The sequence below is a fragment of the Gallinula chloropus genome (assembly GCF_964237585.1).
Source record: "Gallinula chloropus genome assembly, chromosome: 15".
Lineage (NCBI taxonomy): Eukaryota > Metazoa > Chordata > Aves > Gruiformes > Rallidae > Gallinula > Gallinula chloropus.
This window is the reverse complement of record NC_140100.1, coordinates 15,038,246-15,066,077: the sequence shown is the minus strand read 5'-3', so window position 1 is coordinate 15,066,077 and position 27,832 is coordinate 15,038,246. Positions and strand designations below refer to the sequence as shown.

The window sequence follows — 27,832 nt, the reverse complement described above, 5'->3', positions numbered from 1 at the left end:
ACTTTGGGATAGTGCAGACTGTGACTCCTGTCTAACAGTGAATTCTGTTTCCTCATTTTTTGACTAACTCTGACTTGGGTATTGCTTGTTCCCAGGGTGTGCTCTGGTACGGTAGGAATCTGCCACCTTTGCATACAGGCTCTGGCTTTCACACAGAGCTCTCCTGGAAGCCCACAACCCCCCGTGTAACTCTTTTGCCTTCTGTGAGGCAGACATCAGCAAGCAGCCTTGGCTGGAAAGGCTGTGGAAGGTCTGTGGGGAGCCGTGTTGGCCTTCACAGAGATGGCATTGCCATATCATTATGTTCTGCTCTTAGCTGTGTTATCTACAGAGAAGGTTGGCATTTGTAACTGAGAGCCCTTTTTATTTGTTGCTGAAGCCTGAAGTGGAGATGTGACTTAAAATATTCTGGAGACTGGAAAAAATTGAGCTGGTTTCTGTGGGGAGAGCTTTGTGAGCTGACTCTGCCCTCTCCATGGAAGGGGCTTTGCCTTAAATATGGAAGAGTTTCCATTTGTCGCTTAGGGACATACAGCTATAATTTAATGTCCAAAACTAAAGAACTTATGAAAGTGTCTTCTTGACTTGAGCTAACAAAGTCCTAAACAAAATCATCACTGGTGAAGAAGGTACCTTCAGTAGATTCCTGTCTTCAGAGCCCACCTGCCCTGGGTCTGTCCTTTTCCCTTCCACTGGTGCTGGTTATTTCTCCTGTTACTGAATCAAGCCTGGTTTGTGAGGGTTGGAGCGGCCAAACTAGTGAAGAAAAAGTTCTGGTTAAACTATTTTGCTTTATTTGTGTTGACTTCAACTTGAAGATCCCAAAATATGGGCAATGGCCAGTAAGGATGCAAGCAATGGCTCGGTGGTTGCAGAAGGGGTTTTGGGGCTGGCTGAGCTTAAGGGCCGAGGAAGGATTTTGCTGCTGTTGGATCAGAGCCTCTTTAGAGGGGAAAAATAACAATAATGGAGGTGTTTAGGTCTGGACTCTATTTTTCTTGCTGGCTTCACTTTTGACGTGTGTGATCATCTACATTTTGTGATGTCGAGCAGGCAGTGTCAAACAAAGTGTAATTTGCATATTCAAAATGCTGTGTGGTTTTGTAGGCTGCTAGTAGCCAGCAGTGCTGCAGCTCGTTAGCTGGCAGCGCCGCTGGGCTTGAGTTGGGTTCTCATTAGAAAGAGCGGGTTTCCCCCCACCCCCTGAAAACAAAAAGCACACCAGAGGTTGCGGAAGGGGAGAAGGAGGCAGCACAGTAGAACCAGCCTGTTCAAGCGTGTCTGAAACTTTGCTGAGGGTAGCTTTTTATTGAAAAGAGAAACTGGAGGTGCTCCTGCGCTTCAGAGCTCTTGCTGTGGGGAAAGGGTGGGCTTCCCCACGCACAGCCTTGCTGCTGCATGGGCAGAGCTCTTGCTGTGTGTGCATTGCAGAGCGTTGGGCCTGCACACTGACCAAGTACTGGTGTCTCTGTGCAGAAATGAATCATGAAGACCTTTTTCTAACCTTGATGAAGCTCTTGTGCCAGACGTGTTTCTGTTCCACCAGAACAGCTTATACCTCTGAGGTTTCTGTGCCTCTCTCCAGCAGCATCCACAAGAACCCCGAGTTTGCACCGAGGTCACGCTCTCGCTCTGCTCCCAAAAGAAGTCTGCTATCAAAGTGTCAGGGACTTTGCACAGCCCCAAGTCTTGAGTAGTTCCATACTTTGGAGGAAAATCCATCTTTGTAGTCTAGCTCAGACACCAAAACCTGGGCTCAGTTCAGACGCTTTTGGTTAGTTGATGTGCACTGCAGAAGAAACCATCCCTTCCAGCCCTCAGCTCCACAGCTCTCCTACTACCTCGTGTAAATTTAACACGTGTACTGCTAACTCCTGCCTTAACCTCTTGCTTCCAGCTGAATTCCTCAGTGGTACAGTTTATTACACTAATCCTATTTACATTAGTAAAATGACCCTTGCTATTAAATACTTATTTCTCTAGGGTGGGGTGCGGGGGGGGGATTGTGCTTATTTGCAGGCCTGATTGAACTCAGTTTTATTTATCTGACTATTAAAGTTGCTTTTGACTAGACTGTCTTTTCTGCTGTTTCAGGTATTAATGGAATGAAGGGTTGCCCATCCTGTAGGTAATTGATGCAGGGCTTTATATTTTAATTGTTTTACTGGCTATTAATTGTAACTTTCTTTTTAACCAAAGGATTTTGAGTGTATTTATCACTTATTTCAATGAAATTGCTTTGCCATGTGGCGTCCTTCCTGTTTTCTCAGTCATGTTTTCTTCTTTCCCTTGCAGCTACATTGAGAAGTTTACGGACTTTCTCCGGCTCTTCGTGAGCGTTCACCTACGAAGAATTGAATCCTACTCCCAGTTCCCTGTGGTTGAATTTCTGGCACTGTTGTTCAAATACACTTTTCATCAGGTACAGCCCCTACAACACCGTATCTCCCTCTGTCCTCTGTGTTCTGTTGTCTCAGACAGCTGGACTGGCTTGTTTTCCCCAGTGAAGTTGATACCTAAAGTTAAGCCCAGCAAAAAAGCCAATTAACTTGTCTTACTGGCACTTCCCCAGTAATGCTGGGGACTTGGAAATGGTTTAATGTGCTCTTGGATTTAGTTTGAGACAGCAGGCACATACAGTTACTTCACAAGAACAACTTCTCTGGTGTTTAACTTTGCTTCTGCTTCTGTTGTTTTGTTCATGCTTGGAATGGAGAACATTGGTTAGAAAAATTCCTCGAGCTGGCTCATGTTGTATCTGGGGATGCTTGTACTGTAGCTGAGGCTTTCCTTGTTACTTTTAGGTTTAGTATTAAAAACCAAGCCAACCCTGTGGCTTCTGGGACACGTGACTTTGTCACGTGCATCTTGGCCCTACCCACCCTGTGTGAACAGCCACAGGCAGATTTTAGAAATGCTGGTAGCTGATGCAGCAAGCCATGAGCTGAGTTAATACTGAGACCACCCTTGGAATTCCTGGCTTTCCCAGCCAAGTGTAAAAGTTCTTGCTTACCTTTTGACAGCTCTAAATCTCTGGTGACTCCTAGAAGTTTTTCAATAAATAAGTTCTTCCTATGGGCTGAATCACAGAATCACAGGGGTTGGAAGGGACCTCGAGAGCCCATTGGGTCCAACCCCAAGCCAAAGCAGGTTCTCTAGGACATGTTGCACAGGTCAGCATCCAGATGGGTCTTGAATACCTGCAGAGGTGGAGACTCCACACACCCCTAGGCAACCTGTCCCAGGGCTCCCTCACCCTCACTGGGGAAAAGTTCTTCCCCATGTTGGTGTGGAACTTCCTATGCTCCAACTTGCAGCCATTGCCCCTTGTCCTGTCCCCACAGAGCACTGAAAAGGGGCTGCCCATTTCCCCTGTGTCATTGTGTGGAATCCATCTGGCCATAGCTCATGATACTCATTGTGAGTTTGGTGTGTTTCAGCCTACCCACGAAGGTTACTTCTCTTGCTTGGATATCTGGACACTCTTCTTGGACTATCTGACTAGCAAAATTAAAAGTCGCCTGGCAGACAAAGAAGCAGTGCTCAACAGGTAAGCAGTGGGGAAGCTGTTGGGATGCAGCAGCTGCTGCAAAGAGACTTCATTGATGTGGAAGGAGTGTGAGAAATAAGCTACAGTTAACTCTGTGTGGTTGGGTCTTTTCAGTGTCTGGAATAAGAGCATGGAAGGGTATAAACACGAGTTTCACGCACATTCAGAAGAACTCAAGCTGAGCAAGTGTGGGGAACGGTGTCACTTGTGTATGAACCTGGCAGCCAGTGGAAGAAAGCTCTGTGGTCTAAAGCAGAACTGTAACACCCTTTAGGAAATTCTAGAGCACGTTTTAGCACATGTTAGAGGAGATGATGACCCAGTAAGTGGCCTTGTGAGTGTTCACACAGCTCTCAACCAACTAATGAATTAGGAAATTGTTTTTATTTAACTAGGATCTTCAAATTCCTGTTGATTTGGAGGAGGGTGTGTTTCTGAGTAGTATTCATGAGGGTGTGTTTGGAAATGAAAACTTACACCTGCTTGGGCCTGATGCTAGTGGTTTGTATTAATGGCAACTGGGCTGGCAGCTCTTGGTTTGGAGATGCTGCCTGCTGCCACAGGTAGCTCCTGGCTCTCCTGGTAAAACTCCCTTAGAAATTTGCCAGCTGTACTGCTGCCTTGCTCATGTTTTGGAGGCTGAAAAGTGCCATCTATGGCTTGTGCCATGATTCGCTCCACCAGGTGCAGAAGGGAGCTGCTTTTCCTCGAGCACACTAAATACAAGGGTTGGTTTTTGAAAGGCAGCCTGACATCATAACCACAGAGAGGACACGTGGAAGTAGCTTACACCAGACATCTCTCTTCCTTTCAGCATGGGAACTGGGGGGTGGGTCATTTCTCAAGTTGTAGGCGTTTGCATCTGAACTTTCTTATGCTTTGTTTTGAGGAAGCTGGGCTTGTTCAGCCTGGAGAAGAGCAGGCTGTGGGGGGACCTCATTGCAGCCTGCCAGTCCCTGAAGGGAGCAGAGGAACAGGAGGGAATCAGCTTGTTCAAAGGGCAGAGACTGGCAGGACAAGGGGGATGGAGTGAAGTTGGAGGAGGGAAGGTTTAGATTAGATATTAGGGGGAAGTTCTTTCCAGAGAGAGTGGTGAGAGGCTGGAACAGGCTGCCCAGAGAGGGGTTGGGTGCCCCATCCCTGGGGGTGTTCAAGGCCAGGTTGGATGGGGCCCTGGGCAACCTTGTGTAGCTCCAGGCCTGGAGGTTAGTGGCTGTGCCCGTGGCAGGGGGTTTGGAACTCTGATCCTTGGGGTCCCTTCCAACCCAGACCAGTCTGGGATTCTGGGATTCCTAATCTGCTGCGCTCTACCTAATGCTGTTGAAGTCTGCCTTGACATTCTGCTCCTCTTCATCTGGCTGCCAGGCATGTAACACGTGTTAACTTCGTGTCAGATAGTTTGTAATTGAAACAAGCAGTAGCTGTCTCTAGGAGGTATGTCACACTCCAGAACAAACAAGGCACAGGAGTGGTTGAAGCTTGTGCTGCAGAAGTACCTGTCCTCAGCGACAGCAGCTGGAGCTTGCGGCACGCTTTCGGGCGTGCGCCGCTGCAGTTTGATGGCCTGGGAGTGGTTTCACCACAGGAGCACAGATGAAACTTCCTGTTCTGTGGTTTTTAACTTTGCATTTTGTACACATGACAACTTTTACTACTGGATAAATTGCTAAATCCACAGTTATGTCATCTGATTACGGAAAAGATGGTAATTAAGCCACCTTGACTGGAGAGGTTTCATCTGTTTAGCTGGTGACACAGCTGACTGGGCTGACACTTGGGTTGCATCGTGCTCTGAATAGCTGTTAGTGGCTGTTAATGTCTGGTTTTCCAACCTGATCTCTCCTTGGGAAAGGGCATGGCTGGTCTTTGTGTCGGACTAAGCCTTTGGAGAAAGGAGGGTGCCTTTAAAAACCAAACCAAATTCTGGTGTGTGTCACCAGGATGGCTGTGTGCTTAGGTGGCTCTCTGCTGGTTTTGCAGCTTGGCATTATTCTTAGGTGATCAGTGAGAAGGAGGGTCTTCTGGCTCTGTAGCTCCCAGAGGTGAAAAGATAAAGTGCTGACTTTGAATTCTTTGGCCAATGTTGTAAGGACAGAGGGTGGCAGGACAAATAGCCTCCGGGAAGACCCTTTTGAGGCAGGCAGCAGTAACTCTGCCCTCTTTAATCTCTTCCTTGTTCACTGCCCAAATCGCTGAGCACCAGACCAGGTGCTGAGGAGCAGCTTAAACAGCAAGAGGCTCTTGGTGCCTCCTGTTCACATACATCTGCTGTTAGTCCTGGCAAGCCACTCCTACCTTTCCTGTTTTGAATTCTTGGGCTGCTTCTGTTGCTAACAGTTCTGCCTTTCCCTTTCAGAGATAGCAGGCTATCAGATATTACCAAGGCTCACTCCTTGCAGGTAGCTTCTGACCTGAAATGATGTGATATTCTTAATCCCAGAATCTGTTTGGTGTTTCCTCAACAAGCTCATAAAGCTGTGCTGCGGGCTCTGTGCAGCACCCTGCTCTAAACTAGTCTGCTTTACATGTCTCCCTTCCTAGAAGGACCATGGGCACAGCGATCTCTGCAGAACTGTGTTATCAAACTCTTCCTCTGTCTTCTCCATGGTCATAGGTACGAAGATGCCTTGGTTCTGTTGCTGACAGAGGTGTTGAATAGGATCCAGTTCAGGTATAACCAGGCACAACTGGAGGAGCTGGATGACGAGACGCTGGATGATGATGTAAGGAGCAGAGTTGAACAAGGACCAGGTCCAGATACTAACCCTTGCACTGGTAACACCTCAAATGCCTATCCCAGAGCTTGTAAGGGGGAGTGCAAGCTAGACAGCTGTTTCTTCACTCCTTTCTGTGTGGGATTTGATGTTTAAAGCATCGTGAAATGCTTTTGACAAAATAATATACCTGAAGTTGCACTGAAAGGACGTGACCTTTGTCTATAACTTGGTTCTTACGGGGGGAGGAATAAAGTGCAGATACTTATGCTCTGATTATCAGAGGCATTAAGTGCCTGTGCCTGGCTGAAATATCTGAGGCAAAAGCTTTTTAAGCTTTATATATTGTTGATGCTTCTGTTTAAGCTTATTTCTCTGAAGTTGGTATTGGTAAACATCTTCACAGTGCTGATAAATGTAAAAGTGGAGTAGGTGGCCAGAAGGGATGAGACTAGAGCACTGGAGGGGCAGGTTGTTCCACGTATTGGGTGCTTGTTACCCCTGCTTTAAGGCTGAACAGGCGTGTACACCCAGGGCACAGGATCACACAATCATCCTCTGTCAGGTATCTGAGCATATGAGAGTCATAAGTATCTGTGTGTCTGCATAAGCTGAGCGCTGAAAGGAGTTAGATGGTCCCAAGCATCACTTGAGACTCACTCGTTTCCAAAAGCCCATGATTCCCTCGGGGTGCTGTGCTTACCTTGGTGTCTCTTCCCATAGCAGCAGACCGAGTGGCAGCGGTACTTGCGCCAGAGCCTGGAAGTGGTTGCAAAAGTCATGGAGCTCTTGCCAACTCATGCCTTCTCCACACTAGTAAGTAGTTCTCCAGACCAAAAGTGTGATGTGAAATGGGTGCTGGCTGACTGACAGAGTTTGTTACAAGCTGTTTGAGAGAGGCTGCTGTGCAAAGCAAGCAGGGAGATGTGGGTTTTGGATGCAAACCTTGGCAAGGGGGACACCAGAAATTGAAGGAAGCAGCTTGGGGGTTTTGGCTTCTCAAATTTCTTGGTACTTCAGCGAGCATCTGAGTCCCACTTGCTGGACACTAAGCTCTTCAGAACAGCCTGTGTCTCAAGGCGTAACCATTTGGCAGCAGTCCTTCACTGCTGTTTATCTTGGCCTCTATGTTAGGAGGCAGTGTTGTGAATTGGGCAGATAAGTGTCATCATTACAGCTTGAAGGAGAGTGCAGTGTTTGTTTAAATGCAAGGCTAGATCCAAATGCTGAGAAGAGTGTCTCAGTTGGGAATTAGAGCTGATAAGCAGAGAAAAGTGCTGCTCTCAGCTAGTGCCACTGCTGTTGCTAGGATCGGTGGTGTGACAATTGTCTGGGTTTGTAGCATTAGAATGGTTTCTGGGGAGGAGATTTCAAGGCTGTGAGACAGGACTCCAAAATTCAGAGTGGTCAGTGACTTTCTGCAAGGTGGGAATGGCAAATAGAGTACTGGGATCTCACATCCTAGACACACAATCTCCTGAGCTGGCAGGGACCCATAAGGATCATCACCCCCAGCTCCTGGCTCCACACAGGCCCAGCCCAGCCAGAGCACAGGACTGAGGGCATCATCCAGATGCTTCTTGCCCTCAGCCCAGCTTGGTGCTGTGACCCCTTCCCTGGGGAGCCTGTGCCAGTGCCCAACCTCCCTCTCAGTACAGAACCTCTTCCTGACACCCAGCCTAAACCTCAGCTTCATGCTGTTCCCTTGGGTTCTGTCCCTGGTCCCCAAAGAGAGGAGAGAGATTGGTCCTGCCCCTTCTGATTCCCTCATCAGGAAGCCACAGACCCCCATGAGGTCTCCCCTCAGCCTCCCCTTCTCCAGGCTGGACAAACCAAGGGACTTCAGCCTCTCCTCATAAGCCTTTCCCTCCAGACCCTTCCCCATACTCACTGCCCTCCTTTGTACACTGTCCAATAGTTTGTGTCACTCTCCAATGTTTTTGTGTCAAAGCAAGCCCATTAATTCTCCTGGAGATACTGCATACCTGAACCTCTGAAACATATTCCCAAGAAACAAAGAAAGTTGAGCTGTGGCAGAGGCAGAAGATGCCTGACCTGAACTGTTTCTTTTAGCTGATCATAGAATCAGTATAGAATGGTTCGGGTTGGAGGGCCCTCAGCCCCATCATTTTCACCACTGCATGGGCTGGGACATCCCCCCTCCCCCAGCCCAGGTTTCCCCAAGCCCCATCCAACCCGGCCTTGAACCTTGCTAGGGATCCAGGGGCAGCCCCAGCTTCTCTGGGTACCCTGTGCCAGGGACTCCCCTCTCCCCAGGAAGGATTTCTGCCTCCCAGCTCCTCCCCTGCAGCTGAAGGCCATTCCCCTGGGCCTGGCCCTCCTTGCCCTTGACACCAGCACCTCTCCAGGACCCAGGGGGGTCTCCCCAGAGTGGAGCAGGGGGGCAGAATCCCCCTCCTTGTCCTGCTGGTCCCGCTGCTGGGGATGCAGCCCAGGACATTGGACTAGGCTGCCATCACACGTTGGTGGGTCAGGTTGTGCTTCTTGCCCCTCAACACCCTCAAGTCCTTCTCCCCAGGGCTGCTCTCCATCCATTCCCCACCCAGACTGTAGTTGTGTTTGGGATTGCCCCAACCTATCTGCAGGACCTTGCCTTTGGTCTTCTGAACCTCACCAGGTTCACACAGTCCCACCTCTCCAGCCTGTCCAGGTCCCTCTGGATGCCGTCCCATCCCTCCAGTGTGTTGACTGAACAGCTCAGTGTTGTTGGCAAACGTGCTGAGGGTGTGCTTGATTCCACCATCCATGTCTCCAGTTGAAGCCTCGAAAGATGCTAAACAGCACAGGTCCTGGTACTGACCTCCTGGAGAGAGTCCAGAGGAGGCTACGGAGATGCTGAAGGGCCTGGAGCATCTCCCCTGTGAGGAAAGGCTGAGTGAGCTGGGGCTGTTCAGCCTGGAGAAAAGAAGACTAAGGGGGGACCTTGTTAATGTTTATCAAGATCTGAAGGATGGGATGCAGGGGGAAATGGGCAGCCCCTTTTCAGTGTCTGTGGGGACAGGACAAGGGGCAATGGCTGCAAGTTGGAGCACAGGGAGTTCCACAGCAACATGGGGAAGAACTTTTCCCCAGTGAGGGTGAGGGAGCCCTGGGACAGGCTGCCCAGGGGGTGTGGAGTCTCCATCTCTGGAGAGATTCCAGCCCCGTCTGGATGCCGCCCTGTGCAATATGAGCTGGGGAGCTGCTTTGGCAGGGGGTTGGACCCCATGGGCTCTCCAGGTCCCTTCCAACCCCTATGATTCTGTGGTTCTCAGTGGGGCTTTGGCTGCTCCCAGTGCAGGCAGCAGCTTCTCCACTCTGCTGCAGACACCCCGAGCGCGACATCTTCGGTTGAGTAATATTTTGATAGCTGCACTTGCAGACACTGATGCTTAGGAGTGAGGAGAATGCAGTATGAGCTTCCTGTTCTCCAGGCTGAGCCTTTCCCTCCCTCTGTCTGATCTGGGTTGTGTATCCATCTTTGTGTTCACACTGGTGGTGTGCTGGGCCATCACCTGTACTTAACAGACTGCTGTTGTACTAGGGTAGTCGCTGGTGTCTGTGTGGGAGGGAGAGCTTTCCGTGGTGAAATGTCTCCAGGGTGGTGATCTCTGTTTTGGTGTCAGCTGTCTAGTCATGAGAAGCTGTGGTGTCACAGGACCCAGTAACTGCTTTGTCTCCAAAGGGCTTTTTGAAGGCACAGAAGAGAAGTAAGAAAACTGTGCTGTGCTGGAGTCATCAGTAGGTGGGTATTAACTGTCTGCCAAGCCCCCAAATCACACTTGTTCTTTGTCTCTCCTAGTTCCCGGTTCTGCAGGATAACCTGGAAGTTTACCTTGGGCTCCAGCAGTTTGTAGTCACTTCAGGGACAGGTAATAACCACACTCCAGTACCTTGCTCCTTGCTCTTTGAATAGCTGATTGCAGAAACATGTCAGACCTGCTTTGGTGGTGCTTCTTCCATACTGTGTTGGGGTTCTACACACGTGTGGTGCCTGATGGCTCAGGAGCCAAACTCCCATAGCAGACAAAAACACAATATGATTTAGGCTTTTATTGATATGGTTCTTCCCTGGTCCTGGGACCTGAAGATACCATGTGTGTGAAGAACTAGTATGCAGTGACAAATGCTGCAATAACCTGGAGGGATAATGGGTTGGGGTTTTTTTCCTCCCACTAAAGCTTTATTTAAAGGTTGTGTTCCTGTTTGGTTTGGGCTCATATCTGGTGTGAAGGTGTCTACTATAGGAGCATTTGATTTAGGCTTGAATTAAAAGCATTGGGAGTCGATGAGAAAATGAAGTGCTTAGGGTTTCTGAAGATTTACCTAGCTGGCACTTGGGCAGCTTTGACATACAAAGCAGTTTACAAAGATACCCATCTCTCAACTAAAGAAGCAGCATGAGTGTAGCTTTGCTCCTTCCTGAGAAATAAGGATAGTAGCAGTAGCGAGACCTGTGTGAGAGGTGATTGTAGCTAAGGTTGCATAGGAAGTTCTCCTCTAAGACCAGTAAAGGTTCTACTACATCTTCACTACTGCTGTATGCAGCAGAAGGGTGATTGTTGTATAGACAGCTCAAGAGAAAATAATTCCAGCCTTGGGATCATTTCAGACCTGGGATAGCACCACGTAGGCTCTCAGTGCTGAAACAACAGTCTGCATTAGCTGTCCTGTGGGCTGGCTGTTGAGCTGATGGATCAGAAGCAGCTCAGATGCAGCTGGGGGTGGTATGCTGGTGCTGAGGGCACAAAGTGGCAGGCTTGTTGCTGAAAACTTCATTACAGTGGAAAGCAGAAAGAACAAGATGGTGTTGCAGAACATGTTTGGTTTTTTAGCTGAAGGTCTGGAGTGGTTGGAGACCAAGCGGTAGGACAGTCATGTGGGTGATAAGCTGGCAGATCTGGGTATCAGTCTGCTGCTTGTACCTGAGAAACACAAGAGTAAATAAGCACATTTCACATTGGCAGCAAACACGCTCTCCTCCCAGATACGCTGGACCCTTTCTTGTTCTGCAGCCAGCAGAGGGAGTGTGTGGTGACCCTCCCTGCAGAGCTGGGGTGGCTTCCTGGTGTCAACCAAAACCCTGCTAGGATGGGTGTTTGTATTGAGTAGAAGGAAATTGATGCAGAAAGGGCTGAAATGGTTGGTAACACCAGTTTGTGCCTTCAAACTGGAATTTGGGATGTACCAGTCGAACAGCTGAACTTGTCTTGCTCTGTTTGGGTTTGTCAGTCACTTGGACAGTGCTCTGGTTTGAACTGTGACCCACTGCGAGCTCACTTAAGAAGAATGCTTGTCATGTAATTAGAATAAACTCTGCATTTCCTGGAGCTTTGTAATTAGCTTTCCCATCCCAAAGAGCTGGATTTATTAGTTGCAAGGTTACATGGGGGTGTTCTTCTTGCACGAGGCTTTACAGTCCGAGCTTCCAGACTGCTGGGCTCGCAGGCAGCGGCTGTCAGCACAAGTGGCTGCTTACACTGAGGTCTCCTGGCTTCACTGCTAATGAACTGGGGTGTCATTTCAGGTCACAGGCTGAACATCACTGCAGAGAACGATTGCCGGCGGTTGCACTGCTCCTTGAGGGACCTGAGCTCCTTGCTGCAGGCCGTTGGTCGCTTAGCAGAATACTTCACTGGGGATGTGTTTGCTGCCAGGTTCAATGATGCTCTTACGGTGGTGGAGAGGTAGGTGTGGGAGGGGGAGTTGCTGTCCCTCCACTGGTACAATGAGCATGAAAAGCAAGGTTTCTCTCTGCCTCCCCTTGTTAGGATTAAATTGAGATACAGAGAACTTGGTGGCCAGAACCTTAATTGTTCCATTCATCAGTGCTAAGTTTCACAGCTGGCTTTCTAAATCCTTAACCAAAGCAATAACTGCTGGAGGGATTAAATAAAATCTGTCACTTCAAAGGATTGAGGTGCAGTTTGTGTTGCAATGAAATAGGCTATAGTGTCTGATTACTTCAGAGTTGTAGCTCCCAAAGCTAAATCACTAAAAACTCCTTTCTTCAATGAAAAGCTCAGTGCAAATTGCAAGGCAGACATCCTTTGATTCTTCACCTCCAAGAAACTTAATTAGCACATAGTTGCAAATCACAGAATTTCAGGGCTTTGTGCAGCTGCCCTGCTTCAGTTTTTCGTTTCCATGCAGGAACTTTGGTATTTGCTCCATCTTTTCACAAACACTGAAATAACCTTGACATTATTTTCAACTGAATGCTCTAGATCTTGTCTGTGCATTAGCTAACGCTTGGCACAGGCTTGCTAAGAGCTCTTTGGGGATGGTAAATGTGTTTGTATGTGTGGATACCCACCACACAGTCCCTTTGTGTTACCCTCCATGTATTCACTTCCCAGGTTGGTCAAAGTGACGCTCTATGGATCCCAGATCAAACTGTACAACATAGAAACTGCAGTGCCCTCTGTTCTGAAACCTGACCTCATCGACGTGTGAGTACACCACGTGCTGCAAGGGACTGTACCCCATGGGGCTCGGTGCCCGCGTGGGGAGGTGGAAGTATTACATCTCCTGCATCTCCTGCATTGGGGGTGTTGGGTGGCTGCAGGCTGAATATGAGCCAGCAGTGTGCCCAGGTGGCCAGGAAAGCCAATGGCATCCTGGCTTGTATCAGCAATAGTGTGGCCAGTAGGTCTGGGGAGGGGATTGTGCCCCTGGACTGGGCACTGGTGAGGCTGCACCTCGAGGGCTGGGTCCAGTTCTGGGCTCCTCACCATAAGAAGGACATTAAGGTCCCGGAGCGAGTCCAGAGAAGGGCAACCAGGCTGGGGAAGGGGCTGGAGGGCAAATCCTCTGAGGAGCAGCTGAGGGAGCTGGGGGTGTTCAGCCTGGAGAACAGGAGGCTGAGGGGAGACCTTCTCCCCACCTCCCCTGCCCTGCCAGGAGGGTGCAGAGAGGTGGGGGATGGTCTCTTCAGCCAGGGGACAGGAGCTGGGACAAGGGGCAATGGGCTCAAGCTGTGCCAGGGCAGGGTGAGAGCAGATGGGAGGGAAAAGTTCTTCCCTGGCAGAGTTGTCAGGGCCTGGCCCAGGCTGCCCAGGGAGGGGCTGAGTCCCCTTCCCTGGGTGTGTTTAAGAGACGGGGAGATGAGGTGCTCAGGGATCTGGTTTAGCTCAGGATGGGAACGGTTGGACTTGATGATCTTAAAGGTCTTTTCCAACCCTGTGATTCTGTGCTCTGGTGCTCTCACCATGTGCCTGGCGAATGCTCTGACCAGCAGGTCTCTCTGGTGGCTGCTGGCTAACCAGCAGCATGCTTTTCTTTTAACTACTGAAGGTTGAGGCTGCTGCCAGCATTTCAGAGCACTGTGCCTTTAAATCAATGGTATTTAAAGAAAAATAAAGTCGTGATGAGAAGTGAAAACACTGGTTATACCAGCTGTAAAAGCAAACTGTTATCCTGCCCTGTGCTAATGGCTGTAAAAGCTTTATGTTTTTGTGGTCTAATTAAGAGGTAAAATAAGTGTTATGAGTGCTGTGTTAAGCAGTGGATGTGCTCTCAGTAGGTAGTTGCAGTTGATGGATTTTTTTTTTGCTACTGAAGTCAGACCTGTGGCTCAGATAAAAGATGCTTTTCCCTGTTCGGGGTTTGGAGTCCTTGGCTTCAAAGATGAAGCTTTGCCTTACAGCTAGGCAGGCCATTTCTGAACCAACCTGCCATTTCTGGTGAATGAGAAACTTCACATGAGCAGCAGTGGCTCTTGCAGCTCAGAAGGGTGATGGGATCCTGGGCTCCATCAGCAGAGGGGTGGCAGCAGGGACAGGGAGGGGATTGTCCCTCTCTGCTCTGCCCTCGGGAGGCCCCAGCTGGAGTCCTGTGTCCAGAGCTGGGGCCCCAGCACAAGGAAGATGTGGGGCTGTTGGAGAGGGGTCAGAGGAGCCATGGAGATGCTCAGAGGGCTGGAGCAGCTCCCCTACGGAGAGAGGCTGAGGGAGCTGGGCTGGTTCAGCCTGGAGAAGAGAAGGTTGTGAGGGGACCTCATTGCAGCCTTCCAGTCCCTGAAGGGAGCAGAGGAACAGGAGAGTTGGAGCTCTGTGATCCTTGGGTCCCTTCCAACCCTGACCAGTCTGGGATTCTATGATTCTGAACTAAACTTCATTCACAGGTTGTGTAAAATCTTTTCAGAGACCTTCTTTTCTTAACAGAGGCCTTTTCCATCCCCTGTTACTGAGGGGTTTATCCTTTCTCTGCCCTGTGTCCCCGAAGGAACTGTCAGTTGCTCCTAGCAGAGGTGCTGGGGGACACCTGTCTGGGCAATCCCAAAGAAATGTCCTGATTTAAATCTTGGTAGGTGCTGTGCCAAAAGTATTGTGATAATTGCATTGTAATCAGCCGGTAGGTAGACTAAAAAATTGACCTTAGCAGTTTATACCTTTTGAATTAATACCATGAGTCCAGTCACAGCACACACCTTATGTATGTCACAGATGTACAGGGTTGGGGACAATGGAGAACATTTTAGGCTGTGCAGTTAGCATAATGGTAAGCAGGGTACCAGTTCTCAGTTAATGGCAGTGTGGGCTGGAGTTTAGGCAATAAAGGGGGGAACACAAGATAAGGCAAAATATAGATTAAAAAAACAAACAAACAACAAACCCAAACAACCCTTTAACTTGCTATTAAAATTAAGATTTTTATTTTGTTTTTTAATGGACTTCTTAATTTTTCTCCACTGCATAAAAGCAGGGGGTGCTGACAGACAGGGATGTTCAGGGGGTGGTTTATGCTCAGTGGGAGTTTCCTGCTGTAGACAACAGGATTTAAATGCAGCCACTGCGGTGGGGACGTGCACGTGGGGGAGCCTTTGTTTTTGGAGGGAGTATCAGTGTTTACAGATGACTTCTCAGCACAATCAGCAGAGCAGGGATTGGTTGGGTAACATCCTTGTAACTGGGCAGATTTCTGTAAAGCAATTACCTTCTGTTCCCTCCTTGCCTGTAATCTAGTGGGCATCTGAAATGGATCTTGTGCTGCCAGACCAGGGAATGCTGGATGTGACCCTCATGGCATGTGGTGTTCTGCAGCCTTTCCAGCTGTGTGATTCAGGATTGCTCTCTGGTTTCCACCTGGGTCTGCAGAGCTGGGAAGTCTGCAGAGTCAGAGTGCTGCCCTGCATTGGTTTGAGCTTTAAGAACAGCACAGCTTTTAAGTCTACACAGATCCCAGACCTCTTCAGGTGCTTAAATATGATGCCAAAATGTTCTGGAAAGAACTAAGGATGCCATTTTGCCGTCTTCAATGTTCACTGGCACTCCAGTCCTCTCAAGCCAGTGTAGTTCCACTTTAAAACCACCTTCTCTAAGGTCTCTCACAGTGTGCTGCTGAAACTACTGGCCATGCTCAGGACTTGTGTCATTCAGCAGCTGTCCTGCTCATGTGCCTCTTGCCCCGTGTACACCTCTCACCCTTGCTGTGCTCCTCCGCAGCCACGCTCAGTCCCTGGCAGCTCTGCAGGCCTACGCGCACTGGCTGGCGCAGTTCTACAGCGAGGTTCACCGCCAGAACCCGGAGCAGTTCATCTCGCTGGTCTCCACGGCTCTGGAGGCAATCACACCCCTCATCAGCTCCAAGGTACCTTCGGTAGTGCTGGGCTGAGGCCAGGCTTACACCCACAGCACGAGGCTGCTGCTGGGGTGGGTGTTGGTCAGCTCCGGACCACGCTGCGGCTCCTGATGCGCACTGGTCTGTGGGAGCTGGGTGTCTGTCGTGCACAGCAGATGTCTCACCTAAGGTTGGGACCAAGAGCAGTTCTAAATACTATCGCTTGCAGGGCAGGCTAATACAAGAGTGAGCAACTTAGAGGCACAGAAACTCAATGTAGTGGCTTGGAAGTGGGGAAGTTTCTGTCTTCCACAGCATTAAGGGAACTGACCTGTGCTCTGACTGGCAAATAAGTACCTTAAACTGTCTTGCTTGCAAAAACCTGGCAGCAGCAGTTTACAGAGGAGGGCTATGAAGGTGATGAAGGGCCTGGAGCATCTCCCCTCTGAGGAAAGGCTGAGTGAGCTGGGGCTGTTCAGCCTGGAGAAAAGAAGACTAAGGGGGGGGACCTTGTTAATGTTTATCAATATCTCAAGTATGGGATGCAGGGGGAAATGGGCAGCCCCTTTTCAGCCCTCTGCAGGGACAGAGGGGCAATGGCTGCAAGTTGGAGCAGAGGAAGTTCCACACCAACATGGGGAAGAACTTCTCCCCAGTGAGGGTGAGGGAGCCCTGGGACAGGCTGCCCGGGGGGTGTGGAGTCTCCATCTCTGGAGAGATTCCAGCCCCGTCTGGATGCCGCCCTGTGCAATATGAGCTGGGGAGCTGCTTTGGCAGGGGGTTGGAACCGATGGGCTCTCCAGGTTCCTTCCAACCCCTGGGATTCTATGTGGATTGGTGTGGGAGTGTCACTGGGCAGCCTGACCATGTGCTGTCTCTTGCAGGTGCAGGAGAAGCTGCTGCTGTCTGCGTGCCACCTGCTCGTGTCTCTGGCCACCACGGTGCGACCGGTGTTCTTGATCAGCATCCCGGCAGTGCAGAAGGTGTTCAACAGGATCACGGACACGTCGGCTCAGCGCCTTCCTGATAAGGTGGTTTGCCTGAAACACAAGGAATGTGGATTAGGTGCTTGAGAGGCTGTGCCTGGGTGGTACAGGAGTGAGGTGTAACCTCAAAAAAAAGGGAGAGCCAGGGGAATGGGGAAGAGAATGGGGGAAGCAGTTATCTCTGGACTGGAGATAGCCAGGAATCCCTATTTGAAGCAACAGCATGAGTTTAAAAATACCCTACAATTGCAACTCTTAGATCTTGGTGAAGGGCTGGAACAGGCTGCCCAGAGAGGGGGTGGGTGCCCCATCCCTGGGGGTGTTCAAGGTCAGGTTGGATGGGGCCCTGGGCAACCTTGTGTAGCTCCAGGCCTGGAGGTTGGTGGCCCTGCCTGTGGCAGGGGGGTGGAGCTCTGTGATCCTTGGGGTCCCTTCCAACCCAGACCATTTTATGATTCTATGATCTTACTCCTTTCTCACTCACTGACACAGTCCACAGCTCTGTCACAGGCTTCACAGCACTGGTGTGTTGATTCTGACACACAGAAAGTGTTCTTCATGAGGCTTGACATGAGTCCTCCACATGCCTTGCTCTGCATTGCCATTTATACTGTGGAAGTGCTGAAAAATCACAGTGGCTGTTGGGACATGGCTGTATTGTGTCCCCACACAGAAGCATCAAGTGCTGAACAAGTATAAAGCTTAGTGTGTAAACCAGTGTCTAATGAGTCTGGTATCATCGTCTTACGAATAAGAACAGAGACTTACCTTGCAGGGAAGGGCTGACAGAGCTGGGAGCTGGTTCCAGCCCTTAAATGAAGAAGCTTCCTTTCTCTCACCCCTTTCAGAGCTGCTTGTTTTCACTTGGGCTCAACTTCTGCTATTGCACTGCCTCCTTAACCAGCAAGCACTGCTGGCTGTCCCAGAGCTGTAAAATGACCCTCTGGAATAGCAAACAGGGTAAAACTTGGTCTGCTTAATGTCTCCTTGCTTCTAGGCGCAGGTGTTGGTGTGCAGAGCGCTGTCCAACGTATTGCTGCTGCCCTGGCCCAATCTGCCAGAGGGCGAGCAGCAGTGGGCGGTTCGCTCCACCAACCACGCCAGCCTCATCTCCGCCCTCACCAGAGAATACCGCCAACTGAAGTCCAACGCCATCGTGCCACAGAGGAAAGTACAGCTGGAGGACAGTAAGTACCAGGTTTCTTGGTGTGTGCTGTCCTCTGACAGCTGTGGTGCAAGCCCTGAATGACACCATTAGGCTGGCTTTCTAGTAACCCTTTGGCTGAACAGTTACTGGATGGGGAGGACTGTTCTTCTGCCTGTGTGTAAAGGGCACTCTCACCCTAGGTTGCCTGTGAACTCTTCTATCAAAGAACCTACTTCCTCAGTCATGCAGGGGAGGTGGGGTCAAGTTTGTGATAAAGGAGAGGGGATGGTGCCCAGGGCAGGGAGGGACAGGCCCAGGGGAACGGCCTTCAGCTGCAGGAGGACAGCTGGAGAGGGGCTGAGGGCAGAAACCCTTCCTGGGGAGGAGGGAGGCCCTGGCACAGGGTACCCAGAGAAGCTGGGGCTGCCCCTGGATCCCTGGCAGGGTTCAAGGCCAGATTGGATGGGGCTTTGAGCATCCTGGGCTGGTGCGGGTGTCCCTGCCCATGGCAAGGGGTGGGACTGGGGGCCCTTCCCACCCAGACCAGCCTGTGAATCTATAGAAGACTGACTGCATCAGGAATACCAAACAGCTTAATGCTGGGATTACCACACTGGAGTGTTGAAAGCACTGACAGGAGGCAGTGTTAATGAAGATTATTGTCACAAAAACTTCAGGAATAAACAAGACTTTCTTCCAGACTTGGAGTACAGCAGAGGGTGTGTGTATGCAGGAGATCCCTGAACTGATGGGGTTGGGGGACCTCTGGAAGTTTCTGTATACAGTTTGGGATTGCTTTGGGTTTGGGGGTTTTATAGAACCACTTTAAGAACTTGTTAAAAGCGTGCAGCATCCCAGCTTCTGACAAACCTGGCATGACAGCAGCTGTGTGCAGGGAGGGGGCATGGGAGAGGTGGTTTGGCCCTCATGGGAAGAGTATCAGCAGGCTGCTCACACAGGTGGAACTGTGAGCCATTTATATTCTCCCTGTGTTTGGGCTGGCTTGTGCAGTGGCTGTGTGTCTCTCTGGCTTACTGTCAGAAATAGAAACCTGCAGTCCATTTTGCTGCCATGATGTGCTCCTCCTTCCCTTGGCTGGTGTTCCTTTAGCAGGTAAGGTTCACAGCTCCCTCAGTCTCTGCAGCATGGTAGGGGAGCAGCGGCTGCATCTGCAGGGCAGCAGACCTGTATAATTTAAGCAAGCCACAGTGACCTCACTGAACCTGGTTTACAACATGAACACACACTTGGGAGTGTTTTTTGACTCCAGATGTTTGGTGGATGTGCTGCCTTGCAGAGTTTTAGTTAACTCTGTGTGTGAACTTGACTTCTTTTGATGTCTTACCTCTGAGTAGTTTGGACACATGCAGGAAGAATCACCTCTCTTACCTCATTTTGCAGCCAAAGTGATCATCCATCAGACACTGGGAGTTTTAGAAGACATTGTAGAAAGTATCTCTGGAGAATCCACCAAGTCTCGACAGATCTGTTACCAGTCGCTGCAAGAATCCGTGCAGGTCTCGCTAGCCCTCTTCCCAGCTTTCATTCATCAGTCAGGTATAACCATAGGACAGGCTGTAATGCTGTGAGTAACCTTATGACCTACTGATAACAACCAGAGTCCCTCAGCATCGAATCCTGGTGTTCATGTGAAGTGTGTGGGCTTGGGAAACGCGATGTGAGTCTGTCTGTCTGGGTGGGCTGGGCTGAATCAGGGCTGCTGCCTGGGGTGTGGGCGTGAAGGTTTGTCACACTTCCAGAAGATGGAGATACCATGTGTTGTTTTGAGCAGTGAAAGGGAATGGAGCTGGTCCTGAGCACACTAAAAAGCTTTTAAATACCCTCTCTGGCTACATTTGCCACTTCTTTCCGGAATCTTGAAGACAAAGAAGAGATCTCATTAGATTCAGTCAAATGATGTGGGTTTCGTTCCCCAGTAAAGGAGAGGCTCCTGGGATGGAACCAGGGCTGCTGCTTGGCAAGCTTTTGGACAGTGACTTACCTTCTGTATCCCATCAGGGTGGCTCCAGTCCCAGGACTACAGCAGCAGCTCTTGTGAAGAGCAAGTCATTCCAGGAAAGCTTTGCAATTAGGTGGGATTTCCTCAGTGGAGCAAGTGTAGGGAAGGCAAAGCAAAGTTGAGATGCAGAAAAGATCCAGGACAGCAAGCTGGTGCTGTGGTTCCATTGACCTGTTGCCTTCAGAACAGGCCAGCAGCCTCATGCAGTTACCACTGACTGGCTCCAGAAGGCTGTGGGAAGGGGGAGCTGGGCAGCCTCAGCTTACAGTCACTGTGTGGTAAAGCACTGCTGAGGAACTAGCTGCACTGCTGATGGGCTGGCTGCACAGCCACGTGCTGGAAACAACTTCTGAAGTCAGAAGGGTCCCTTCAGTTCCTGCCAAAAAAAAAAAAGCAGCTGTGTTCTGTGTGCTGGCCTCTCTGTGTGGCTGGTTTGGATTTCCCTGTGTTTCCTGTTAACCCTGTATGAGCACCCAGAGGCACTCAGAACAGCCCAAGGACCATACTGATAATCCCCTATCTGCTCTGAGCTCCTTAGTGCTGATGTTACTTGTCATCCCTGGTGGGATTCAGAAATGGATGAACAGTCTTCAGGCCCTGTAGTACTGGCTCTTGGCTTCAGCTGCTGGTGGCAACCCCACTGCTGATTTTCCAAGAGTAAATGGGGTTCCCTGGGGTGGGAGGAGGTGGGGTGGGCAAATCTGACATAAAAGACTTACTGATGCACTTGAATTTTACCTTAATATGTTCTTGCTTCCCTGTTCTTTCTTAGATGTGACAGATGAGATGCTCAGCTTCTTCCTCACCCTGTTTCAAGGCCTGAGGGTGCAGATGGGAGTGCCTTTCACAGAGCAGATCATACAGACCTTCCTAAACATGTTTACCAGGTATTGCTCCACGTTGGTCACTTTTCTGATCCCTCAGGGTGATTTATCCTACTAAGCTGCTCACACAACAGGTCCCTGTCCCTAAAGACTGTAGTGTTTCCCCCCATTTTGTGTGGATTGTCATGTAGCAGGACTAAATCTTAGGAAAATGCTTCCAAGTTCAGAAGTGACCCAACCCAGGCACAACTCAGAATCACAGAATCACCAGGTTGGAAAAGACCTTTAAGATCATCCAGTCCAACCATTCCCATCCTAAGCTAAACCAGATCCCTGAGCACCTCATCTCCCCATCTGTTAAACACACCCAGGGAAGGGGACTCAGCCCCTCCCTGGGCAGCCTGGGCCAGGCCCTGACAACTCTGCCAGGGAAGAACTTTTCCCTCCCATCTGCTCTGACCCTGCCCTGGCACAGCTTGAGCCCATTGCCCCTTGTCCCAGCTCCTGTCCCCTGGCTGAAGAGACCATCGCCCACCTCTCTGCACCCTCCTGGCAGGGCAGGGGAGATGGGGAGAAGGTCTCCCCTCAGCCTCCTCTTCTCCAGGCTGAACACCCCCAGCTCCCTCAGCTGCTTCTCAGAGGATTTGCCCTCCAGCCCCTTCCCCAGCCTGGTTGCCCTTCTCTGGACTCGCTCCAGGACCTCAGTGTCCTTCTGATGGTGAGGAGCCCAGAACTGGACCCAGCCCTCGAGGTGCAGCCTCACCAGTGCCCAGTACAGGGGCACAATCCCCTCCCCTGATCTACTGGCCACACTATTTCTGACACAAGCCCGGATGCCACTGGAAGCCAGGATGGCCAGCTCTCCCACAGATTCTGGGGAAGTGTGTGATACTGAACCAGGCTCTCACACTGCCTGTCAGCTCCTACCCAAGATCTGAGGGTGCCCCAACTGTCACTTGAGCTTTTTTCAGGGAGAAGAGTCAGTCAAGCCTCAGTCTGTGGTCTGTGTGGGTTGAGCAGGTTCAGAGGCACTACCTGCCCTGATCTCTGCAGATCTCTGGGGATATTCCTCTGCAAAATGACTCTTTTTTTGTGGCAGAGAGCAGTTGGCAGAGAGCATCCTTCACGAGGGCAGCACTGGCTGCAGGGTGGTGGAGAAGTTTCTGAAAATCCTGCAAGTGGTGGTACAAGAGCCAGGCCAAGTATTCAAGCCTTTTCTACCCAGCGTCATCTCACTGTGCATGGAGCAGGTCTACCCCATCATTGCAGAGGTAGGAGTGGTTTTGCTCCAGGTGAAGGAAGGGGAGACAGAGAGGGAGGGAGTTGCTGGGGGTGTGGGAGTGATGCAGCTTTGCTTGCTCTCCAGGAGCTGTAGATGTGAGTCCCTGTGTGGGGAACACTGGGTGACACTGGGCAGTGGGAATTGGAAGCAGCGTGGGTGGGGGGTTTTGTCAGGGATTGTCAAGAGAGGCTAAAATTAGATGTGCTCAAAGCAGGAGGCAGAATTCAACCCTCCATGGTGTGTTCTTAGCGTGATCCAGCAGCTGCTGAGCTCAGTGCTGGCCTTGGAAGGAAACCCTTCCGTGCTCGGGTACCTTGGCGCTGCGCTGGGTGCCCACCTGGCAGGGTGCTGCCAGAGCGGGGTCCAGGGGACGGATGGGTGGGATCCTGGCACAGGAGCCACCCTCCAGTTCCCTGCTCTCCTCTCCTCCCAGCGCTCATCCCCTGATGTGAAGGCCGAGCTGTTCGAGCTGCTGTTCCGGGTCCTGCACCACAACTGGCGGTACTTCTTCAAATCCAACGTGCTGGCCAGTGTCCAGAGAGGGGTGGTGGAGGAGCAGATGGAGAACGAAGCGCAGTTCAGTGCCATCATGCAGGTAAACCAGCTATCCCCATGGCTGCCCAGAACCTTCCCCACCAGGGAGCCTAGGCTGCCTGTGGCAGTGCACTGAACACGTGGGTGTTCCCACCGTGCCTTGAGTGAGGCCTTGCCTTCAGCCACCACTGAGAAATCAAAGCACGTGCAGAGTGGTCCTGCTGATGCCACACTGCACAGGGGAGGAAGGAATGGTAATGCCTTTCCATGCCTCATCCTGCATCTGGACCTAAAAATACATCACTGACTCTGAGCCAAACGCTTCCATTACAAGTCCTTCCGCTAGCACTAGGGCAAATGGTCAGTGTGGGAAGGTTCTCCTGAGACCAAGATGTCTTTGGGTTTGTGTGAGCTTGTTCTGTGCCCTGCTGTCGGGTCCATGGGGTTTTATCCTACAGGCTTTAGGCCACCACATAGGCAGAGCCAGCACTGACCTTTGCAGGTTGAGGAGTGGTAGTTATTAATCCCAACAGACTCTGTTCTGTCTTAGGTCAGAGCTGGCCACAGGAGTTCCTTTGCAATCCCTAGGTGTAAGAACTGAACCCAAAACAGTGCAAGTTAAACTAAAATCAGATAAAACCCATCAGCCTCCTAATTTGCTCTTGGATTACCTGGCACAGGTGCCTTCACCTCCAGCCCACGTGGCTGTGAACAGAAGCGTGCTTGTGTTGTGCTCTGCAGCCTCAGAGTAGAGCTTGTTCCCCCAAGGGTGGTACATGGAGCAGGGGACCATGTGCTCAGACTTCAGGTGGGAGAACTTTCTGCAGAGCTGCCCCATCATGGAGTGTTTCTGGAGACCGTGTCCCTTATGAGAAGTGAGTGCAGAGCGAGCTCTAGCACTGACATAACCCATGTTGGTGGTTCTCTGGCCTTTCCTCTTACCACCTGTGGGAGTGAGGCCTGGGCTGGGCCTCATGCAGGGCTGTCCAAGCTTCCTCTTCACCTGGAGCAGCACACCTCTTCCAAACTCACACAGGGGCCTTGTTCTGGAAGATACTCACACAGTGCTCTCAGTGTTAGCGTCAGGCTGGCGGACAATACCACACTACTCGATGCAGAACTCCTGTTAAATGTTCTGTAACTTCTTGGGCAGCCAGTATTTTGTGTTGAGGATATTAATAGTCTGAATGCTGGTTTCCACTGGAGACTGGAGTCCAGAACTTGGCTCAGCCTTGAAGGGCTTGGGCCAGTTTTGTCTGTCCATTTAACAAGAAGTGGCTGGTGTGGGGGAAGAGGTTTTCTCAAGTAGAAACAGCCAGATCCTTCACAAGCAAACTGCCTGCTCAGGGAGCTGTGCTTGGCTTCTATGTTCCTCTTCAAGTCAAGCTTGGCCCACCTGTTCACAACAGACCCAGCTCAGTTACTGTTCTGCAAGGATATGACCATGTTTCCACTCAAACTTCTACATTTCCCTTGGTCTGGCAGCAGCGTGGTTGACTTACCTGCTTTGCTGATTAGCTTGCTGCTATGAGAAGCAGGAGAAGCTTGTTCTGGTGTCAGGGTGAAAGTGATGCTCTTCTGCATCATGGGTCTGACACTCATGGTCATATGAGCAGCTCCTTTTGGGGGTCATCAGTAACCAGGAGCAGGAACAGGAGGATAATGGGAGCGGTGGGCATGGATTCAGCAAGGGGAAGTCGCCTAACTGGTGTGATAGCCTTCTCTGGCTGTTGGGGGGGATGAGGGGAGAGCAGTGGGTGTTGTCTCATCTTCATCAATGCTTGGACAGGGACAGGGTCAGCCCTTGGCATGTTTGCTGGTGGTACCAAACTGGGGGAGAGGTCGAGGCAGCAGGAGGTCAGGACAGGCTGGGGAGTTGGGGGAAGAGGAACCGAGTGAGGTTCAGCAAGGGCCAGTGTGGGGTCCTGCCCCCAGGGAGGAGCAGCCCCCAGCACCAGTACAGGGAGGGATGTCCCACTGGGAAGTGGTGCTGTGGAGAAGGACCTGGCAGTGCTGGAGGACCAGCAGCTCTCCAAGCCCAGCAGCGTGTTCTCGGGGCCAAGGGGACATTGAGAAGAGAAAGGGAGGTTCTTCTCCCCCTGGCTCTGCCCTGCTGAGGCCACAGCTGGAGTTGGGGGTCCAGTGCTGGGGTCCCCAGTTTAGACAGACAGGGAGCTACTGGAGAGAGTCCAGGATGATGGAGGCCTGGAGCACCTCTGGCGTGAGGGAAGGCTGAGGGAGCTGGGGCTGTCTGGCCTGGAGAAGAGAAGGCTGAGAGGGGATCCCATCAGCACTGATCAGGATCTAAAGGGGGTTGTCCAGAGGATGGGGCCAGGCTCTTCCCAGTGGTGCCCAGTGACAGGACAAGGGGCACTGGGCACAAACTGGAACACAGGAAGGTCCATCCCAACATGAGGAAAAGCTTCTTCTCTCTGTGGGTGCCCAAGCCCTGGGGCAGGCTGCCCAGAGAGGCTGGGGAGTCTCCTTCTCCAGTGAGATCCCAAACCTGCCTGGACACTGTCCTGTGCAGCCTGCTTGAGGGGATCCTGCTTTAGTGGGGGCTGGACTGGGGGATCTCCAGAGGTCCCTGCCGACCCCACCAGTCAGGGATTCTGTGCTCAGCACCCTTCCTTCAACTCTTTGTTTGTAGGCGTTTGGCCAGTCCTTCCTGCAGCCTGACATTCACCTGTTCAAGCAGAATCTCTTCTACCTGGAGACGCTGAACACCAAGCAGAAGCTGTACCACAAGGTGAGTGCCAGCTGACTGGCATCGTCATGGGTGGGTGCCAGTCCACAACTTGTTTCAAACTGCTCAGAAACTGAAGGTCAGGATTTAGGAGCTTTTATACCCCAGCCTTAGTTGGCTGCTGCCCTTGTGGTGGGTATGTCAGAGGGGCATGGCCACCTCCCACATCCTGCCACAGTGGGCACAGGAGGGATCTCACCTTTGGGCCGTCAGAGCAAAGCCTCTCTGTGTTCCTGTGACAGGGAGGGCAAAGGGTGCACACAGTAACTTGTCTGAGGGAGGAGAAACTGGGACCAGTATCAGTGGGAGCGTGGCAGAGTCCCTCTGTCTTCTCATCTGGTGTGCAGTCAGTCTCTGCCAGGTGGCTGTCACCATCAATGTCATGTAGAACCAACCCACAGACCCTCTGAGACCTGTTAGGTGCTGTCAGGAGGGATTAGAGTTGGAATCCCAGGTCTTGCCCTTCTGGTTGGCTCAGGAGAGCAGAGCTTCCACGCTCCTGGCTGAAGGATGGGGATGGCCCATCATGCTAACAGCCTCCTCTTGCAGGCGTTTGGCACTTACCCAGATTCTGGGAGCACTGTGTGGGGCTAGAACCTCCTGGGCTTGGGATGAGGGTCAGTGATGTTTGGTTTACATGCCCCTGGTGTTCTCTCACTGTGCAGAAGATCTTCAGGACAACTATGCTGTTCCAGTTTGTGAACGTGCTGCTCCAGGTGCTTGTCCACAAGTCGCATGACCTGTTGCAGGAGGAGATTGGCATTGCCACTTACAATATGGCCTCTGTGGACTTTGATGGCTTCTACTCAGCTTTTCTCCCTGAGTTCCTGGCCAGTTGTGACGGTGTGGACTCCAACCAGAAAAACGTGCTGGGAAGGAATTTCAAAATGGACAGGGTAAGAGGGGGGAATGATGGGTGTTCCCAGGGCAGGTCTTCTCCTTGGCATGCTGGCAGGCAGCCCTGAGCCACCCAGGATGGTGTCTGAGGCAGCCAGGGAGTTTCACTCTGGGTAGCAGAACTGCCATCTCATTTCCCAGGCTGTGGGAACTGGGGAATGTGCTTTCCTGGGGGTACATGGACATTTTCTAGAGTGGGACACTCAGATCCTTGCCAGAATCTCGCTCCAGCTGCTGGCCAGATGCTTGAGGGTCACATTGAAGATGGCAGCACAGTAGGTGGCAAGGCTTGTAATTCTTTCAACCTCCTCATATGAGCGTGGAGCAAATTGGGAGGGATCTGTGGATTGGAGGTGGTAGTGGGGGGAGTCTGGATCATCGTGGTAGCACAGCAGGTCGTGGTTTCTCTCTGCTGAAGCTTGCTGAGTGCTTCCCCTCCCATGGGAGACAGAGGGGACTAGAACCATCCTGTTCCCTGCTGTGACATGGTGTGTGTGGGTATCAGCTCTGTTTGCAGTACAACGTGGTGTTTGTTCTTTCCCAGGATCTGCCATCGTTTACCCAGAACGTGCACAGGCTGGTGAATGACCTGCGTTACTACAGACTCTGCAATGACAGTTTGCCCCCTGGAACTGTGAAACTATAGTTACTGCACTGGACTCGTGTTCTGATCACTGTAGGAACGGATCCATGGTTCGTTTTGCCACCACCTTCTCTCCTCCTTGGGTTTGTCAGTACTGCAGGACATGGTGTCTTGCACATGGGCACATCATCTTCTTGGATTCACGCACCACGCTTCCTTTTGGTTTTGGTTCCCCCTCTGCCCCATCTCCCAACCCAAAGGCCTCCAGCTGGAGCCAGCACCGTCTGCAGGATGTGTCTTAACGCCCCACACTGGGCACCTGGGCCGTAGGGGAAGTCTCCTTGCTGGGGGTTTGTCCCACTAACGTGGCACTTTGTTGCGTCCAGAGAATTTCTGTGGAGTTTCCTGAGCGATCATGTACCTACCAACCCGGAGGCAGAAGCGCCAGAGCTACTTCAGACATTCGTACCTTCGTGTCATTCCACCTGCCCGCCCAGCTCTGAGGAGGAGACTCGTGATGTTGGGACTGTGTTGGCACTTCTGTCACTCCCTTTGATTTTAAATTGCCTTGAACAGATCCCTGCTGTTTGTGGGGGTTACAGACTTCTTGGGGTTTTTTTTAAACGTTTTTCTCATCATTCCATTGTGATACTAAAACAACATGCTTAATGGAAATAAAGTGCTTACTTTGTTGTTTTGAAGAACTGGTTCCTTCAGCTGCTCTCCTCATAGGCCTGGCACAGGCCAGAGCAAAATGTGCTTCATGGTGCAGGTGCTGCCTTTCCCTGTGATGGGGCAAGAGGACCAGCAGCAGGTGTCTGCCTCCCCCATCCCACCTGCAGAAATGTCTCTTCCAGGCTCCTGGGAGTGCTCCCAAAAGGTGCTGTACCCAACTGCACATCAGCTCTGGCGGCTTCCTCTGCTCTCCCCTCACTGTGCTGACTGCCAGTGTTCCCTGAGGTTTCCTACTCCCTGTTGTGGTCTGTTT

General features: G+C 51.2%; 1 protein-coding gene across 1 annotated transcript in view; it reads left to right on the top strand.

Moving 5' to 3' along the window:
- Nucleotides 1-27,548, top strand: part of XPO6 (exportin 6) — a 43,713-nt gene extending 16,165 nt beyond the window's left edge. The window contains exons 7-23 of the mRNA XM_084270988.1: nt 2,296-2,422; nt 3,441-3,550; nt 6,165-6,273; nt 6,988-7,080; nt 10,067-10,136; nt 11,792-11,951; nt 12,624-12,716; nt 15,711-15,855; nt 16,710-16,856; nt 17,809-17,998; nt 19,360-19,515; nt 20,751-20,865; nt 21,902-22,073; nt 22,518-22,679; nt 25,269-25,367; nt 26,030-26,260; nt 26,806-27,548. Of these exons, the coding sequence (XP_084127114.1) occupies nt 2,296-2,422; nt 3,441-3,550; nt 6,165-6,273; nt 6,988-7,080; nt 10,067-10,136; nt 11,792-11,951; nt 12,624-12,716; nt 15,711-15,855; nt 16,710-16,856; nt 17,809-17,998; nt 19,360-19,515; nt 20,751-20,865; nt 21,902-22,073; nt 22,518-22,679; nt 25,269-25,367; nt 26,030-26,260; nt 26,806-26,907 (2,281 nt within the window). The 3' untranslated portion in view covers nt 26,908-27,548. The remainder of the gene's footprint in view (nt 1-2,295; nt 2,423-3,440; nt 3,551-6,164; nt 6,274-6,987; nt 7,081-10,066; nt 10,137-11,791; nt 11,952-12,623; nt 12,717-15,710; nt 15,856-16,709; nt 16,857-17,808; nt 17,999-19,359; nt 19,516-20,750; nt 20,866-21,901; nt 22,074-22,517; nt 22,680-25,268; nt 25,368-26,029; nt 26,261-26,805) is intronic.
- Nucleotides 27,549-27,832: the final 284 nt, after the last annotated feature.